The 16,784-nt window shown below is 40.8% G+C and overlaps 4 protein-coding genes across 4 annotated transcripts in view; 3 read left to right on the top strand and 1 right to left on the bottom strand.

Annotated features, from left to right (window-relative positions):
* Nucleotides 1-4: 4 nt before the first annotated feature.
* On the top strand, nt 5-1,726 carry LOC125765066 (RNA-binding protein NOB1). Its single transcript, XM_049429924.1, has 2 exons — nt 5-163; nt 226-1,726. Exons 1-2 carry the CDS (start codon nt 101-103, stop codon nt 1,489-1,491), a joined length of 1,329 nt encoding a protein of 442 aa, XP_049285881.1. The 5' UTR covers nt 5-100; the 3' UTR covers nt 1,492-1,726.
* Nucleotides 1,727-2,082: 356 nt separating this feature from the next.
* LOC125765017 (adipocyte plasma membrane-associated protein Hemomucin-like) lies at nt 2,083-5,169 on the top strand. The gene is made up of 4 exons (XM_049429853.1): nt 2,083-2,213; nt 2,299-2,484; nt 2,577-2,782; nt 2,865-5,169. Exons 2-4 carry the CDS (start codon nt 2,369-2,371, stop codon nt 4,313-4,315), a joined length of 1,773 nt encoding a protein of 590 aa, XP_049285810.1. The 5' UTR covers nt 2,083-2,213; nt 2,299-2,368; the 3' UTR covers nt 4,316-5,169.
* Nucleotides 5,170-5,284: 115 nt separating this feature from the next.
* LOC125765162 (zinc finger CCHC-type and RNA-binding motif-containing protein 1-like) lies at nt 5,285-6,193 on the top strand. The gene is made up of 2 exons (XM_049430068.1): nt 5,285-5,573; nt 5,659-6,193. Exons 1-2 carry the CDS (start codon nt 5,452-5,454, stop codon nt 6,131-6,133), a joined length of 597 nt encoding a protein of 198 aa, XP_049286025.1. The 5' UTR covers nt 5,285-5,451; the 3' UTR covers nt 6,134-6,193.
* Nucleotides 6,194-9,188: 2,995 nt separating this feature from the next.
* Nucleotides 9,189-16,784, bottom strand: part of LOC125765198 (neurexin-1) — a 96,277-nt gene continuing 88,681 nt past the window's right edge. Inside the window, exon 22 of the mRNA XM_049430115.1 lies at nt 9,189-16,361. Within this exon, the coding sequence (XP_049286072.1) occupies nt 15,124-16,361 (1,238 nt within the window). The 3' untranslated portion in view covers nt 9,189-15,123. The remainder of the gene's footprint in view (nt 16,362-16,784) is intronic.

Genomic DNA, 16,784 nt, shown 5'->3' on the forward strand with positions numbered 1-16,784 from the left:
CTCTCTCATATGTATTCCTGCCATTTGTCGCGTGCGTGCAATGTGTTTCTGAACCAAAACATTGAAACAAAAATCTATTTCTTCTGTTATCACCCACAAAATGCCGAAATTTCAACATTTAGTAGTAGATACCGCAGCATTTGTAAAAAATGTGCAGCTTCAGGTGAGTACCTGTTTGCATGTTGTGTAGCAGCGCCAGCTAACCGTATTTCCTTTCGCTACTAGTACTATGCCGAAGACTGCTATACCACACCGGGTGTTATGGCTGAAATCCGCAATAATCGACAGCTTAAGAGATTGGCAGTGCTTCCGTACAATCTGCAAGTAAAGAGCCCCGATCCAGATGTGCTGGCGAAAGTTGTAGCGATAGCAAAGAAAACAGGCGACTATGCTTCGCTCTCGCTCGTCGATCTGCAGGTCATCGCCTTGACGTACGAACTGGAAACAATACACGTAGGTCGTGACCATCTGCGTGATGAACCGAAACCGGCCATCATGGTGACTGCTGATAGGAAACCAGCTGCGCTTCGGGGCACTGAATTGTTGAAGGGATTTTATATTCCGTCGCGAAAGGCTAACAAAGACGACAAGGAGTTGCAACAGGACAGCAGTGTTTCTAAGACACCTGACCAGCCTGAACGTGAAGAACAGGAACAACCCGATCCAGTGTCCGATTCAGTTACAGATGAACAAAATGAACCTGAAGAACAAGAACAACCCGATCCAGTGTCCGATTTAGTTACAGATGAACAAAAGGAAACTGCAATTGATTCAGCAAACGAAGAGGAAGATCCTGATAACGAAATTTGCGAAGAGGAAGATGATTTGGAGGATGTGGATGAGGATGAGGATGATGATGGTGATGACGACGACGGCCAAGGTTGGATAACGCCGAGCAACATCAAGCAGGTTAAACGAGACATGGGTACGGATGTGCACGAAGAGGCAGCGACCACCGTAGCATGCATCACAACCGATTATGCGCTGCAGAACGTGTTGAAACAGATCGGCTTGAAGGTTGCAGCCCTAGATGGTCGTATTATCAAGCAGGTGCGCACGTACATTTTGCGCTGTTATTCCTGCTTTAAAACTACGCCTGATGCGACAAAAGTATTCTGTCCGAAGTGTGGCAATAATACGCTAAAGAAAGTAGCCGTTAGCTTAGACGCAGAGGGCAAGCAGATCATTCATATCAACACTCGGCGACCGCTGACGGCCAAGTACAAAAATCGACCAGTGGCTAAGTTCACCGGAGGCAAGTATGCTACCAATCCGCTGCTGTTCGAAGATCAACCGTTGCCACAGCAACGCATCTCGGTTAAGGCACGTTCGAAGACAAATGCGCTTGGCGATGATTATACCTCCGGTTATTCACCGTTCGTGATGCGGGACGTGGATTCGCGTTCAGCCGTACTGCGTGGATCTTCGAATTTGAAGCAGCGAATGACGAACTACACGTATGATAACAAACGGCGAGGTTATAATAAGTAGGGAGTCGGGAAGATGCTGCTGAGGATATCTGGATTAAGTAAAAACCACATTTTTGTTCTAGCTTCGTTTTGAGGCTTAAATATAATGTGCATCGGAAAAGAATACTATCAAGTTTAGGGAAACTGAGTTGGTTTGCCACCGGACGGTATCGTGTGGTACCGAACATTCTGCAAGCTTTTATATTCCCGCATAGATCCATATGTAATAAAGGCAAATGCATATTATGTTGCTTATATCCACTAGGCTTATTATTTTGGATAAAAAAATTGTATTTTGTTGTAGAAAAGATTGTTTTACCTCGGTGTAATCGAGACACGAACCTGGAGACAGTGTAGAACGGCACCAGATTGGAAGTTTTTAGTACAATAGCTCAATTGACAATTTTAAAACGGAATTCACTTATCAATAAGTTAATCTTTTTATCGACCACAAAACGACACAAGAACCAGTCAGCTGATTCTTTTTTTGCAAGTTTTTTTCATTTAAATTTTGTAGTAATATTTAAATAATTTGTAAAATTACTGACTAGTTCACCAAATTGAAATGTGCAATGCCAGTCTGCACTCCACCTAACCGGGTGCCGTGTCATCAAGTTGTGTCAAATCAGTGTCAAAAATAAAATAAAAAAAATTGCTGTTGCGGTGGAACTAGCAGAATTTCCGTAGGATCTAGTTTTTATTCGTTGCCCCTCTGTTCTCTCTTCTAGTTAATAGGTAAAACAGGTACGTGAAGCATTTCTTGTATGGTTTATGTATATGCGTCAATTATTGATCTCTTGCTTTTTGCTTTTGGTTAACTGTGCTGCAGTGATATCTGTGGGCGGTAGCAGAATTCTCTTCGTCAGCAGTGGAAGTGTACAACGTTTCAACACGGCAAAATGGGCCTGCTATACAGGGTTCGTGTCCGAGTCATCAACTGTTTGATCTTCTTCTTATTGGTGGTGTTGCTTCCCGGCTTACCACCGAAAACTACATTCCCATTCGAAGGATTTAGGTAAGTGCACTACCGGTTGGCTGGCCATGCGGCAGTAGTTGTATCCATTACATAATTTTGTCCTTTTGTCGCATTCGTCCATTGCCACTTAGGTTTGCCAAGCCTCGCGAGTTGAAAGGAGCACTAGAACCCACGAATCATCTAGACAACGCCGAGCGACTGTTCGAGGGAAAGATCTATGGTCCCGAAGCTTTGCTCGTGCACGGAAAGGATCTCTTCACCACGATCCATGGTGGTGAAGTAATTCGCATCAATGGTGAACACATTACACACATTGCCAAATTCGGAAAACCATGTGGTAAGCATAGGCTTAAACCCTACTGACGGACGGATCTCGTTCGGAATGGTCTTCATCACTGTGCCTTGTGGTTTGCTTTTAGAGTTATCATTCGAGGAGGAAACGTGCGGTCGTCCGTTGGGGCTAGCTTTCGATACGAAAGGATCCAACCTGATCGTTGGTGACGCCTACTACGGTATCTGGTCGGTTGATTTGACAACGGGTAACAAGGAGCAGCTTGTTTCGCCTGACACCGTGCTGGAGGGCAAGGGAGTAAATCGAAAAGGAAAACTGTTTAACAGCGTAGCCGTCGCTCGCAATGGGGATATCTTCTGGACGGATTCCTCTTCCGACTTCACGCTGCAGGATGGTGTGTTCAGCGTGTTTGCCAATCCTTCCGGTCGTTTATTCCAGTACGATCGCAGCACGGGTAAGAACAAAGTGTTGCTGGATCGTTTGTACTTTGCCAACGGTGTGGCACTGAGCCCCAATGAGGAATTTGTACTGGTGGCGGAAACAATGGCAGCGCAGATTCGTCGTTACTATTTGACGGGACCGAAGGCTGGTACTGATGATATCTTCATCGATGGTCTGCCTGGTTTGGTGGATAATCTCGTTGCGGACGCAGAAGGCATTTGGGCACCACTGGTCCAAGCCGCCGACGATGAGAATCCATCGATCACACAGATGGTGTCAAACGTGCCGCTTATCCGCAAGTTTGTGATTCGTATGCTAGCCTTAGCTGAGTTACCCATGCGGTTAATCCATCAGGTGATGCCTAATGTGCACACGCAGCGCATCATTCACGCGATTGGCCACTTTGAGTCGCTGATATTCTTTGCACCAAGTCGCCAAACCGTGGTGAAGATTAGCTGGAGTGGCCGTATCCTTGGATCGCTGCATGGTTTTGACGGTAGCGTTGGAAGTGTGTCGCATGTGGCCGAACTGGGAGACTATCTGTATTTGGGCTCGCCGTACAATAAGTTCTTGGCACGTGTTCCCCTACCAAAGATGCCAAAGATAGAAGTCCGTGATGTGAAGTACAAACCGGCAACGGAAACAACGGCTACACCGAAACCGACCACAACAACAACGACTACAACACCGAAACCGACCACAACAACGACTACTCCGAGACCGACGACTACCACAACTACGCCGAAACCGACGACCACGACGACTACTCCAAAACCAGCAACAACCACGACTACTCCAAAACCAACAACCACGACTACCACCACTCCAAAACCAACGACAACCACCCCCAAACCGGCAACTACTACCACCACCCAAAAGCCTAAAACCACGGCAACTCCAAAGACTACTACAACCGTCCCGAAACCAACAGAAGCTCCCAAAGCTTCCACCGAGGTACCAGTGACAGCGAAGAAAAGCGAAAAGAAACCAGCTGCATCGGAGCAACCGACAACAAGCACCAAGGAAACCAAAGCTGAACCGGCTCCAATACACGAGAAAGTTCCCAACGATACTCCCAAACCGAAGCAAGAGAAGTTGAAAGTAATCAAAAAGGGCGGTGAACAGGGAGAACTATAAGACTAGCGCGATCAGCGACGCACAAAAAAATCCTTCATGCTGATCGAATCATCAACATAGTCACGTATGCACAACACGTTCGTCATAGGATGCGTGACGGATGTAGTCAAATACCTCCAAGCAAAATGCGCAAACAATTATCGTACGCGTACGGTTTACTCTGCAGGAGTGACCGGCCAAACATGTCCGTGGGTAAAGCTTTAGATACTATCGTTACCGCAAAACACCGTCAACAGTCCCTGGCATTGCGAGAGGAGGAGGGAAGTTTTAAAGCAATAATCAAACATCCAAATCCGTGTGAAGGGTGTTATCCATCCACCAGTGTGCATCAGCCCCGGACATAAAAAGGGGTAATTTAACTGTAGCAGCTAAAAGTCAAACATTCTTGTTAATTTCATTCCATGAGTGAGGTGTGTATGTTTTTTTTTTAAAGTCTGTTAATTCCTACGGGAATTTGTATTCATCCAAGTATATACTCTGTTTGTGCGTAGGTAGACAAATTCGTTCCAAAAACATTCTTTCTTTTGCGGCAGGCGGGGCCAAAGTTGGGAAACAAATAGGATGAAGGTACGTGGAGAAGAATGTTCACTCCGTCATTTTTCTCCGGTAGAAAAATTTGGCAGCGATTAGTGAGGGGATTGGATGTAGATGTAGGTGTTTAGGAGGGTTGAAATTATTACTGAAAAAGGTAAAGGAAACTGTACTGTTTGACATTGTTTTCATACTCATCATGTATATTTATTAGTGGTTTATGTTTTGCTTCAAAAATTGAACTCTTTTGGCACTATTTATGGTTTAATGTTTCCGACTGTGGTTACGATGGCGACGGAGAATATATTTTTTTGCTTGGGTAATCAGCTGTAGTTTCATTTACAAGACCGGAAAATTCGACAGAATTGTCCTGTCCGGGAAAGAAACATTATTATACAGTTTTCGTTTTGAAACGGCCGTCTAATGTTCTAAAGCAGTTATTTTGATTTTTAGAACATTTGATTGACGACGTTTCCGAACTATTGGTCTTTTGGTATGTATTTTCGTTACGTACTGTACTGTCAAAATTGCGATGTGCAATATTTGTAAACAATAGTTCTGCTTCTTTTCCCGGGCGGCATGAAAAACCGCTGCTCACCGTAACCATGAGCAAACAGAAATCATTTGTGCCGGATATCCGAAGTACGGCATACATTTCAAACCTTCCTTACGATTTAACCAACATTGATGTGCATAAACTTTTCTCCAAACATGGAAAAATTGTGAAGTAAGTAACGAACATAGGAAATGCATTATTTGTTCACGAACATAAAAAGTTATTTTATGATTTTCCTTTCTATTCAATCTCACAGAGTGACGATACTACGTGATAAAGAGACCAGAAAGAGCAAAGGTGTTGCATTTGTACTTTTCGCCAATGCACAGGAAGCGATGGAATGTTGCAACGCGTGCAATAATGCGGAAATGTTTGGTCGTACGTTAAAGGCGAGTATCGCGAAGGACAACGGTAAATCGGGCGAACATGCTCAACGTAAACAGTATCCAGATAAAAGCCGCTGTTACGAGTGTGGAGAGGAGGGACACATGAGTTACAGCTGCCCCAGGAATGTGCTCGGAAGTAAAACACCACCACGAAAGGGTGGCCGTATGAAAGTGAAACGAAAGCATCAGAACGAAGAGGAATCTAAAAATTGGGGCAGTGAAACCGAATCGGATGCACCTGTGGTAAGGTCTGATGTAGATACGGCTGCTGTGTGCACCAAAAAGGTAAAGTACAGAAAAAGTGAATACTTTAGCGATGACGAAGAACTCGATACAGAAGATTGAAGATTCTATTTCTAAAACATTCTATAAATTTGTAAATAAATTGGTGTATTTTAATGTGAATTTATTTAAGTAAGCTCTTTTCATTCAAATATTGCTTTAAAAAAGAAAAAGAATAAAAAATAATAAAAAAATAATAAAGTTCAAAAAATTTGAAAATTTCCTAAGGCTTACCCCTTACCATTTTTTGAGAAATTTTGCAACAAAATTTAAATTGATTTATTGTAATGCCAAATGGTTCAAATAAGTTTATTTTCACTCGAATAATGTTTTAAATTAAAAAAAAATAAAAAATCAGAAAAAAATAAATAAAATATAAAAATTTGAAAATTTCAAAAGGTTCATTTTGCATCAAGTTTTGCCTCTAACTCTGTCGGTATCCAACGGATCATCAATCTTTAACCTGTGGTCGATAGATAGCACCAATGGCTACATTTTCTTCTTGGACAGCCATGCCCTCAGATGTCTGTGCCAGAAGTTATTCGAGGAACCAAGTTCCTTACCCTGTTTGAGAAAATGTAAAATTTTCCTCATTTTTGCACCAAGTTTTGGCTATAACTCGGTCGGTATCCAACGGATCGCCAATCTTTAACCTGTGGTCGATAGATGGCACCAATGGCTACATTTTCTTTTTGGACGGCCATGCCCTCCGATGTCTGTGCCAGAAGTTATTCGAGGAACCAAGTTCCTTACCCTGTTTGAGAAAATGTAAAATTTTCCTCATTTTTGAGCAATGTAGCAAAAATTTTAAATGTGATATATTTTGATGGGAATTTGTTGCAATAAGTTTCTTTTCACTTAAATAGTGCTTTAAATTAAAAAAAGAATAAAAAATCAGAAAAAAAATTTAAAAAAAAATTTCAACTCGAAAATTTTATAAGGCTAACCCCTTACGATTTTTTTGGGAAATTTTGCAAAAAAAATTAAATTGTTTTATTTGAATGCCAATGGGTTGCAATGAGTTTCTTTTCACTCAAATAATGCTTTAAGTACAAAAAAGAGTGAAAAATAATAAAAAAATAAAAAAATAAAAAAAAATGAAAATTTTCCTCATTTTTGCCCCAAGTTTTGCCTATAACTGGGTCGGTATCCAACGGATCGCCAATCTTTAACCTGTGGTCGATAGATGGCACCAATGGCTACATTTTCTTTTTGGACGGCCATGCCCTCCGATGTCTGTGCCAGAAGTTATTCGAGGAACCAAGTTCCTTACCTTGTTTGAGAAAATGTAAAATTTTCCTCAGTTTTGAGCAATGTAGCAAAAATTTTAAATGTGATATATTTTGATGGGAATTTGTTGCAATAAGTTTCTTTTCACTTAAATAGTGCTTTAAATTAAAAAAAGAATAAAAAATCAGAAAAAAAATTTTAAAAAAATTTCAACTCGAAAATTTCATAAGGCTTACGATTTTTTTGGGAAATTTTGCAAGAAAAAATTAAATTGTTTTATTTTAATGCCAATGGGTTGCAATGAGTTTCTTAATGCCTCAAATAATGCCTTAAATAAGAAAAAGAGTAAAACATAATAAAAAACTTCAAAAAATTTGAAAATTTCCCAAGGCTAAAGCCTTAGCTTTGTTTTGGGAAATTTAGCAAAATTTTATAAATTGATTTATTATCATGCGCATTGGTAGAAATAAGTTTCTTTTCATTCAAATAATGTTTTAAACAAAAAAATGAATAAATAATAATATAAAAAAATCCAAAAATTTGAAAATGTCCTAAGGCTATAGCCTTTTTTCCCGCCAGATGATCGTCAATTGAGGTGGTAGTGTTACAAAAAGAAAGGAGAATAATAGATCAAGCTGCACATGTATATAGGTCAAACGAAAGACTTCAATGCGAGGAATGTATGTAATTTACTTCACAGATACGACTATTTGCATGTGAGTTCCACATTTGATATCGTCGTCCGATGTCAAATTAGACCATTTTAAATGAGAACCATTACATTTAAAGTGAAGATTTTCCCAAAATACCTTCAGCTTAAGTAAATCGTAATTGTAAAATTATATTTGAGAAGATTATTTTATTCTTTTTTTAAATGTTTATAAGCTCCGCGTACCATAACCAATAATTTTGTAAATAAAATCATATGAATAGAAAAATTCTTGTGGAAATGTTTCAATTATACTATTAGAAAGAACAATCAATAATTTTACTCTAATAACATGCAACCGTATTAATCTGGCTCAGACGAAAGTATGTGGCTGCGGCATTGGATTCCACGATGTGGATCACCTTCTGTGGTCCTGTGTGGAATTCGAAGCTGCGAGACCCTGCTTGATAAGCGCAGTTGAGGCCATCGGCAGACAGCCGGATACACCGATCCGAGATGTTTTGGCTTGCGGGGACCTGAGGTACATGGGGCTTGTCTTCCGCTTCGCCAGGGACAACGGTCTTATTCTTTGAATCCTATCCCTACTTTCCCTCCTTCCCCTTCCTACACCTATTGTTAGCCGTTGTGTCTATACATGTTTTTGTTGTAGTGCCTTAGCCAAGCCGTTGAGGAAACAGGCGTCTTCGAGGACAACACCAGAGCCGCAAAAGGGAGGCAGACCGGGTGTTTTGTGCTGTCCACAAACTATAACTGTTTTTTGTTCTGTTACAGTCCCGTTCAGTACCGAACAGCGCACGACTAGATCACCATTGGTTCACTCCACCAGCCGCGCAGACCCGATCATCGAGCGACCAGAGCGCAGTTGCGAACATACCACCACCAAACCAAGCAACAGTACAGTCATTGACATTACATCACAATGAAACAATAGAACTGCATAAACCAAGCACACAACGAAATACGACACTAACACTCTACACTCAACAATAATTTCACCAACAACTACAACCACCTCAAAAGACATCCACAACCGAGTATGCCCGGGATAAGGCAAATTACAAGGAGGAAATGCCTTGCGAAAATTGTAATTACCTCAGCCGTCTGTGGCTGACAATACGGCAAAAGCCGTAATCATGTAATAAAAAAAAAAAAAAAAAAAACACAACCATTAGTGTGTCATCATCTCGTTTCTATAATGCAACCTTTTGCACAGTTAGCTCATGTTTCCGAATTATTTCTTTTATTGTTTAGCAACAAAAACCATTCTCGGCTCGTTTTTTTTGTTCTTTGTTTTGAATGTGTATGTGTGTGTTGTGTGTCTGTATGTGTTTTTATTTTCTTCTTGTGTTGTTCATTCGTCCTGTAATATCTCTTCTCTAGTTCACTGAGGAATGTACATACCCTTGTCTTATTTTATGCTTGGTTTTTCTTATGCTCAGCATCACCTACATTATGTGAGTATTGTATGTGGTAAAGATAGTTTGTAAAATGGGTGTTCTTTTAAATTTGTGTTTTTGTGTCCGTGTCTGTGTAAGTGTGCCTGTATGCAATTTTCATTTCATATGCCCATTTCCCTCATTCCCACCGTACTGTACGTTCTATTCCACCTTTCCGTAATAAGATGTTTAGATTTTCTTTTTTTTTGTATTGTTTTGTATTTTTGTTTTGTTTTGCTGTATTCTGTTGGCTATATAGTCCAGTATTCATTCAACAACGTAAAAACGGACGTTCGTTTACAACGTAAATATTAGAAGAAAACAAAAAAACAACTCAGAAACAATGACTTACTCTAATCTCAACTACTGCCGTCCGTCCCGTACCGTGTTTGTTGACCGGTCGAAACGGTTCGAATTTGTCGCAAATCTTTCGCCCGACGTACAACGTAAATCAACATCCAAACATAACCGACTACAGCAGTAGCAGCAGTAGTATGTATTTAGTAGTAGTAGTAGTAACATTAACTTATGTATGCACAGCTACATATTTATGCACTTCGAGCAGCAGAACAAACGGTGTTTCGATACTCGGTTAGTCTTTTCCCGGGCCTTTTACACCTGGGTTGTGCTGTGTGTGTTCGGGCATTTGCTTGTGGCCACTGTAGCAAAAATACACCCTACGAAAGGAAACAAAACAAACAAACAAAAAACAAGCAAGCGCACGCACAAACACACGTTCGCTCTTGCTGCTCCTCTGTGTATTTTTTGTTTGTTTGTTTTACTCTCTTGTTTGCTCTCTATATTTCCTGTCTTTATGTTGCAATCCTATTGTTAGCTTATTTATTCCCCCAATTGTTGCTCTACCCTTCTTTACAAATTCTACAACTTAACAAATTATATAACATACTTTTATATATTGTGTATTGTGAGTGTTTTGTTTGTGGCATTTTTGTTTGTCTTCTTCTTCATTATATTCAATCTTTAATTGCATTAGTTATACACTCGCATGGCTAGTTGTGATGGTTTTTTTTTGCTTTTTTGGTTTCTTTTTTCTTCCCGCTTTACCACTATCGTGTGCTTCCTTCTGTTGAAGCGTTTCATACATCTACACCGTAGTTCTGCAAACATTCAGCTACTTCTCGTTGGTTGATAAGCTCACCCCGGTATCGTACGATCAAACGGTAAGCGTTTTTCCATGTTTCCCTTGCTATTATCACCTTCGGTTTTTAGTCACTCCATGCAAAAAAAGTGATTGCAAGTTGTCATTTGGCTTACCCAGTTTAATGTGCCCTATTCGTTAGACAAACTCGAAGTTTATCCGCTCAAACTGTCGGCTGCATGTATTAGTGGCCATGCTAGCTAAAAACCCTTTCGTACACCTTGACATATCTTAACCCTGCATCAGTGGTGTGTGGCAGGAACAGAGTGCAAAACCAATACCAAGGTGGCATCAAGAAGCTGACGTGATTTTGCAAGTAATCACTAGTAATAGTGGTGGGAGAAAAATGTTTTGATAAACAAAACAAAAAGTTTGCTATCCTTTTCCATCACTCGTTCGTCTTATCCTTTTTTTCTATTCATTTTTTTAATCATTTTACGTTTTGATAACGCAAAAGGAACGTAGATTACGGTGCCCTTTATGATAGATAGAAACTATTTCAGTCAAATCCGTTTACAGAACGCACTTAATTACGTTTGTGTGGCTGCATGTTTCAGTAAAGCTAGGTAAAGTTGGGTGTAATTTTCCGGTGAAATTTTCACTTTCCTTTTAGTTTCTTTGTATGGCTTTTTTTTTGTTATATCTCGAGCTGGAGTCGTGTGCTGATAATGTGGTCCTAGTGACATCAGGGAAAAAAACAACAAAACGAAACACTAAATGGTCTAAAGGGATTTAATACTGCGCCTATCTAAGGATGAAGGTGATAACTATACTAGTGCTTCATGGTTTTTTTTGCGGTCGCGCATAGTAGACGAAAGCAGCCTTCGTAAATGCCGTGATAGATAGTGATTAGAGAAAGAGATAGGGTTCGCACGTGTGCCGTGTAGTATGTAGTGGTGCAGTAAACCGCGTGCCTATGTTCGCTTTGTTCGAGGCAAAAGAAGATGCTCTCGTTCCCATCTGCTGTTTCGCTTCACCTGCAGAGTTACCTACCATGGCGCAAGTGCTGTGTGGATAGAAAAAGATACCACACTCCAAAAACTGATATGTTTAACCATACATTTTCGACATACTTTTTCTTTTCTTTTGTTCACTCAAAACTGTTTTTTTTTCCCCCGATCGAGATTCCGTTGTATTTGCGCCACACAGATTCAGTATTGTAAGAAAGAGTTATTGTTCCCGTTTATCGACGAGTTTTGTTTTCCAGGGTAATATAGTGTGTATTCGATGACTTCTCTATCATAAGTATGGGTAGGGTTTGGGTGTCTCAATACATTCGCGGAAATGAAAGCGAAATTAACAACAAACACACAGTAGAAAAATCGCATGCGTAATGAGGCAGGATGAACAAAAATGTAATGTGTCCTGGGCTCATCGTACGCATTAGTAAGTGTGTTGTACTAAATAATACTTCACTTGTCACTTGTCAAACATTCGATCCTTTCAAGCACATTTGCACATTGTTTCATCCTCTCTATCAACCACTGCTTAACGCTTAACTCTTCATTTCGTGAGTTTCTTTTTTTCTTACTGTTTGCAGAGTTTGTGTACGTGTGTCTGTGGGTCTGCGTGTGTGTCTATTATCAAATATATATGTATATTTTTTATGTACGTTGTGTTTTTCTATCTTTGCTCTGTTCTGTTTAATCGTTTGAATCGATACAAGATGATTCAATTTTCCTTTCTATATTTTCTCTTTTTCATCTGTAGTATGGTGTGTTGCCATTTGTTAAATGATTTGGAGTTATTTCTCATTCTCTGCCAATTTCTTCATTTTGTTTCTCTTTGATGTTAAGTTTAAATTTTGCAATGAAACTTAGTTCAAAAAACGTGACGTTCGTGTGTAGGTGTGTATCAGTGTGTACGTGTAAAAGGAGCTTGACTGAGTGTCCTTAGAGATAATATTGTATAATGATTTCGTTTGTTTGTTTTTTTTTTGGTTTAGTATCAATTGAGTTTTTTTTTCTTTGCTGTGGTTGTTGCTTTTTTTTAGAGTACAAGAGACAGTGCGCGTACAATTGGAAATAGAATATTCGAGTGTAATTTTTTTTTGGTTGCATCTTTTTGCGGTTTGTTTCTCCCGCGATCGTACGAGAACGATAGAAAATTCGGTGCAAGATTTGACGGGTTTTGATGTACGTTTAAATTGGATTTCGACTTGTAATTTGATCGCATCCCGCATGACGGGATTTAAAACCATCCTGTATACACTGGGTTTTTTTGACAATATGGCCATTGCAAGCCTTGCAAGGAGTATTAGCCAAGGTGTGTACAGAAAAACAAAAAACAAAAAAATAAGAAGAGGAAGAAACAAAGAACTATAAAAGGCAGGTTTCCAAAATCTTCCTCACACAAGCACACACACATACGAGCACACACACACACAAGACAAGAGAAGTTTAAGTATCTTTCTGATGCTGCTTGGCGATAATGTACAGAACAAAAGCAAAACGAGATCATTTTTATTACTTCATTTAATCCACAAATTTGTGCCTTCGATGCAATTAATGTTTTTCTCTCTATTGATTGTTAAAGAGAGATATTACACTACACTTGTGTAGGCTCTGATACTATTTACGTTTACGCCTCTTTACTCTATCTTGAGTGTGTGTCGGTATGTGTGTGTTCTTGTTTTTTTTTAACTTTTTGCCTTTCTTTGTATCATTTCCTTTTTCGTTTGAGGAATTTATCAAAACAAGTTCCTTTTTGTATGCTTTGTTTTAAAGATTTTTTTTCTCATTGTTTTTGTGTTTCGTAATATGAGTTATGTAAGTGTGTATATATATATATCTCTTTTTTATTTCTTTTCCACCCTTACTTTCACCCTTTTATGTATTTCTATACTTGACTAAACCATGTCAGTGTGTGTGTGTGTGTTTTTTTTTTGCTTTGTTTTTTCCTTTGTTGTAACTACCTCCCATATGTACTCTGGTGTCCATTATTGGGGATGTACTCCTATATTAGTAAACACCCCGGGGGGAATGGAGTTTCGCGATGTTTCCTTACAATTAGAGTAAATTTGTGCAGAAAAAACAATTTGCTTGTACCGGAACACGGTGTAATGTCTTATCATTCTTATACTAGCTTAGTATGACCTCGGCCGGCCATTTGTATCGTATCCTACACGTGGTTTTTAGTTTTGACTGGTTTTTTCTTCTTCTTCTTGTTTTGTTACTCATTAAGATTGAATTTCCGTTTAAATTTTCTTTTTTTTTGTAGCTTGGCCGGGTATGGAAACCCCCATCCATATCCGAGAGCATATGACCCTTTGAGTGTGCATTTTTATATATATTTATATCTTAGCAGCAGGCAGGTTTTGTTCCAACATGCAATGTGTGTCCTGTAGGTTGTGTAGGTTGTGTATATTGTGCCATTCTGATAGATTCTAATTACTCACTATCAAAAAAGCTAGTAGTAACTAGAACTAAGAGTAGTTAGTGTTTGTCCGATAGAGAGATACGATATTGCGGCACTCTCCGTGTAACTTTTGGGGAGGGGTGTTGTGGGGAAAGGGTTTGTTTGGAGGGTAAAGGGAACGTTCAACGATTATTCAAAAGCAATAAACCGAGCCCGCTGTAGATCGAATGCGAGGGGATAGCGGATCCGCATCAAACAGGCTGGGGAGCTGTGAACTTGTGGTAACATGGAAATGCACAAACGAATCGCAATCCTATCCCTTAACTGCTAATAATCGTACTATAACCACAATGCCAACAATTTGTCAATCCCAGTGCTCGATTTCTTAGTGTTTTACTAAAGCTTTCAGGTTGGTTTTTTTCTCTCTTCTTCTCCTACTAATAAGCGCTTCGTTAGCGTATCGTAATTTTGGTTTTGGTTCTTTGCTGCGGTTTTTTGTTTTTTTGCCGATGAATTTTGAAAACAAAATGGTAGCATGCGCCTGGAACAAGGATCGTGGTTTGGTTGGTTATGTTTTCTTGGTATTTTTCTCTTGTTTTTTTTTTGTCTCCCTTTGTATCGCTTTAGCAACTATTATCGGATCGGTATTGAAGCCTCAAGGTCAGGTGTACTTAACAAACGTCTTTCTAGTACTGATTGATCTTGCCCGGGACGGGCGGGGATGAGGATACGCATCTAAAGGGTAGTAAAATGTAGTTGCTTTACGATTTTCCCATTTTCTTTTTTTTACTGTATTGCAGTGTCTTTTTTCCTTCTTTCGTAGGTCTTCTCGATCTATTGCAGTTTCAATATCAATCATTGCAAACGCTCACTTTTTTCTTCTATCTTACCTTCGCTATCGTTTTACATAATGATTCGATCACTTTCATAATTCCTAACTCGACTATTTACATTGCTCCAGGATGATTGTTCCTGTTTGGTTTGCACATGCGTGTATTGCGTATGCCTTCCATGTACGACTTACATTGTCCAGCCCCGATTGCAAACTCAACAGTTTGCACTTCGTTTTTACATGATCGGAACTTTACTCCGGAATCGCGGAATGACCGCATGTCGTCAGCACAAATTCTCGTGCCACACCGTGTACATGATGCTTTCCGCTGCGAGATGATATCTTATCACCTTCGAAACACTTTTTTCTTTAGACGTACCATTCCTTGATATCCTTCGAGTTGCGACTCTTACGCTGCTGCTGTCCCATACCGCCACCACCGGGGCCACCGGAAACTCCACCACCGCCACCGCTTGATTGCATGCTACCCTTATCGCTACCGCTACCATTCAACCCACCGTAACCCATGCTCATGTTTCCTCCACTACCCATGCCCATTCCTCCGCCCGCACCACTCACACCCATGGCGCCATTCCCTGGACCGTGGTGTCGGAGCGAACCATTCAACGGGAGCGTACTGCCGCCATTCGAATGATGGCCATTGTAGTGCGGTGGCGCCGACGGTTGATGATGATGCTGCGGTTGATGATGGCTGCCCTGCTGTGCCTGTTGGTTGTAGTGGTGCGCATTGTGCGTGCCCGAGTTTCCGTGTGATCCACCCAGCAAGGCCGCACTCGGTCCCTGCCCGTACAGTCCACTCTTGTCGTGCTCGGTCTTGTACGATCGATCACCGTTCGATTTGATCCACAGCACGAGCAGAATCACGAGAATGACAGCGATCAGAGCACCGGCGACAATGCCAATAATCATCGCGGTACGTTCCTCCGCTTCGGAGTTAATGCGGCCACCTTTGTGCTTGGGAAGGCGCGTCGGAGGATATGGTTGTGGGTGAGGCTGGTACGGTTGCTCCGGTTCAGGGTTTGGCGGTTCCGCCACCTTCACCGGCGGCGGTCGACGTCCGTTCGGTGTTTGATGTACGGTCGTTCGATGCTCTTCACCATCGTCCTCGTCATCGGTCGGTTGATGCACGTCCACAATCTCCTCCTCGGTTGTGGTCGGCGTTTGCGGGTAGGTCGTCTCACGAATATGATCACGATCCCGATCACGATAGCTGACGGTGGTTTCGGATGGTGTGTGCTGTTGCTGTTGCGTCGTGGAACCGTACGTACTCAGACCGACCGTCGTACCGGTTGAGGTCGTTATCACACGGCCACTGGTTGTGGTACCGGCCGTCGTACCGGAACCGGTCGTACCCATCGAAACCGTCGTACCGTAGCTGTCTACGGGACTGCCGTAACTACCACTGCTACTACCATAACTGCCCGTCGTACCACCGCTGCTCATGCCGCTGGTCGTATCCATCTCGCTGGTCGTGTGTGACGATGATGAGTACGTATCGGGTGTTCGACGCTGTGTCGTATACGACGGTGTACCATCCGTTTTCCTATCAAAATCGACCGTTGTGTAGGTCATTTCGGGGCTCGTTTCTGAAAGAAGAGATGGAATAAAATTATGAAACAATTGCATGTAAACTCTCTATAGGAATTTCTTGAAGAATTTCGAGGACAAACATTGAAAAATTATTATTTAATCCAAAAATGGCTCGCAGAAATCGAGAAATTGCAACTCTGGCATTAAATTGAAAGATATGCTTTGAAACTCTAAACGGTGATTAATCGTCAATACAGGATGAAGATTTTGATCGCGATAGAGACACAGAAGTTTAGTCCAACATCTCAAGTTTAGGCAACATCCACAGCACGTCCAAAGTCCTCAAAGTCATACTAAATTAAAAACAAATTTTGCTTCAAGTCCGTGGACGCATTCACAAACCATAGAGTAAAAGAAGAATTTAAAATTAATCGTGATTTTTTTTGCTTGTAACGAAGTTATCTTTAGACATGAGCAAG

The sequence above is a fragment of the Anopheles funestus genome, chromosome 2RL (assembly GCF_943734845.2).
Source record: "Anopheles funestus chromosome 2RL, idAnoFuneDA-416_04, whole genome shotgun sequence".
Taxonomy (NCBI): Eukaryota; Metazoa; Arthropoda; class Insecta; order Diptera; family Culicidae; genus Anopheles; species Anopheles funestus.

Bases quoted from the DNA above. Each gene is read 5' to 3' on its own strand.
- LOC125765066 (XM_049429924.1), top strand. From the start codon at position 101: ATGCCGAAATTTCAACATTTAGTAGTAGATACCGCAGCATTTGTAAAA. The intron at 164-225 runs GTGAGTACCTGT...TTTCGCTACTAG, and splicing joins TAAAAAATGTGCAGCTTCAG to TACTATGCCGAAGACTGCTA.
- LOC125765017 (XM_049429853.1), top strand. From the start codon at position 2,369: ATGGGCCTGCTATACAGGGTTCGTGTCCGAGTCATCAACTGTTTGATC. The intron at 2,485-2,576 runs GTAAGTGCACTA...ATTGCCACTTAG, and splicing joins TTCCCATTCGAAGGATTTAG to GTTTGCCAAGCCTCGCGAGT. The intron at 2,783-2,864 runs GTAAGCATAGGC...GTTTGCTTTTAG, and splicing joins CAAATTCGGAAAACCATGTG to AGTTATCATTCGAGGAGGAA.
- LOC125765162 (XM_049430068.1), top strand. From the start codon at position 5,452: ATGAGCAAACAGAAATCATTTGTGCCGGATATCCGAAGTACGGCATAC. The intron at 5,574-5,658 runs GTAAGTAACGAA...TCAATCTCACAG, and splicing joins AAACATGGAAAAATTGTGAA to AGTGACGATACTACGTGATA.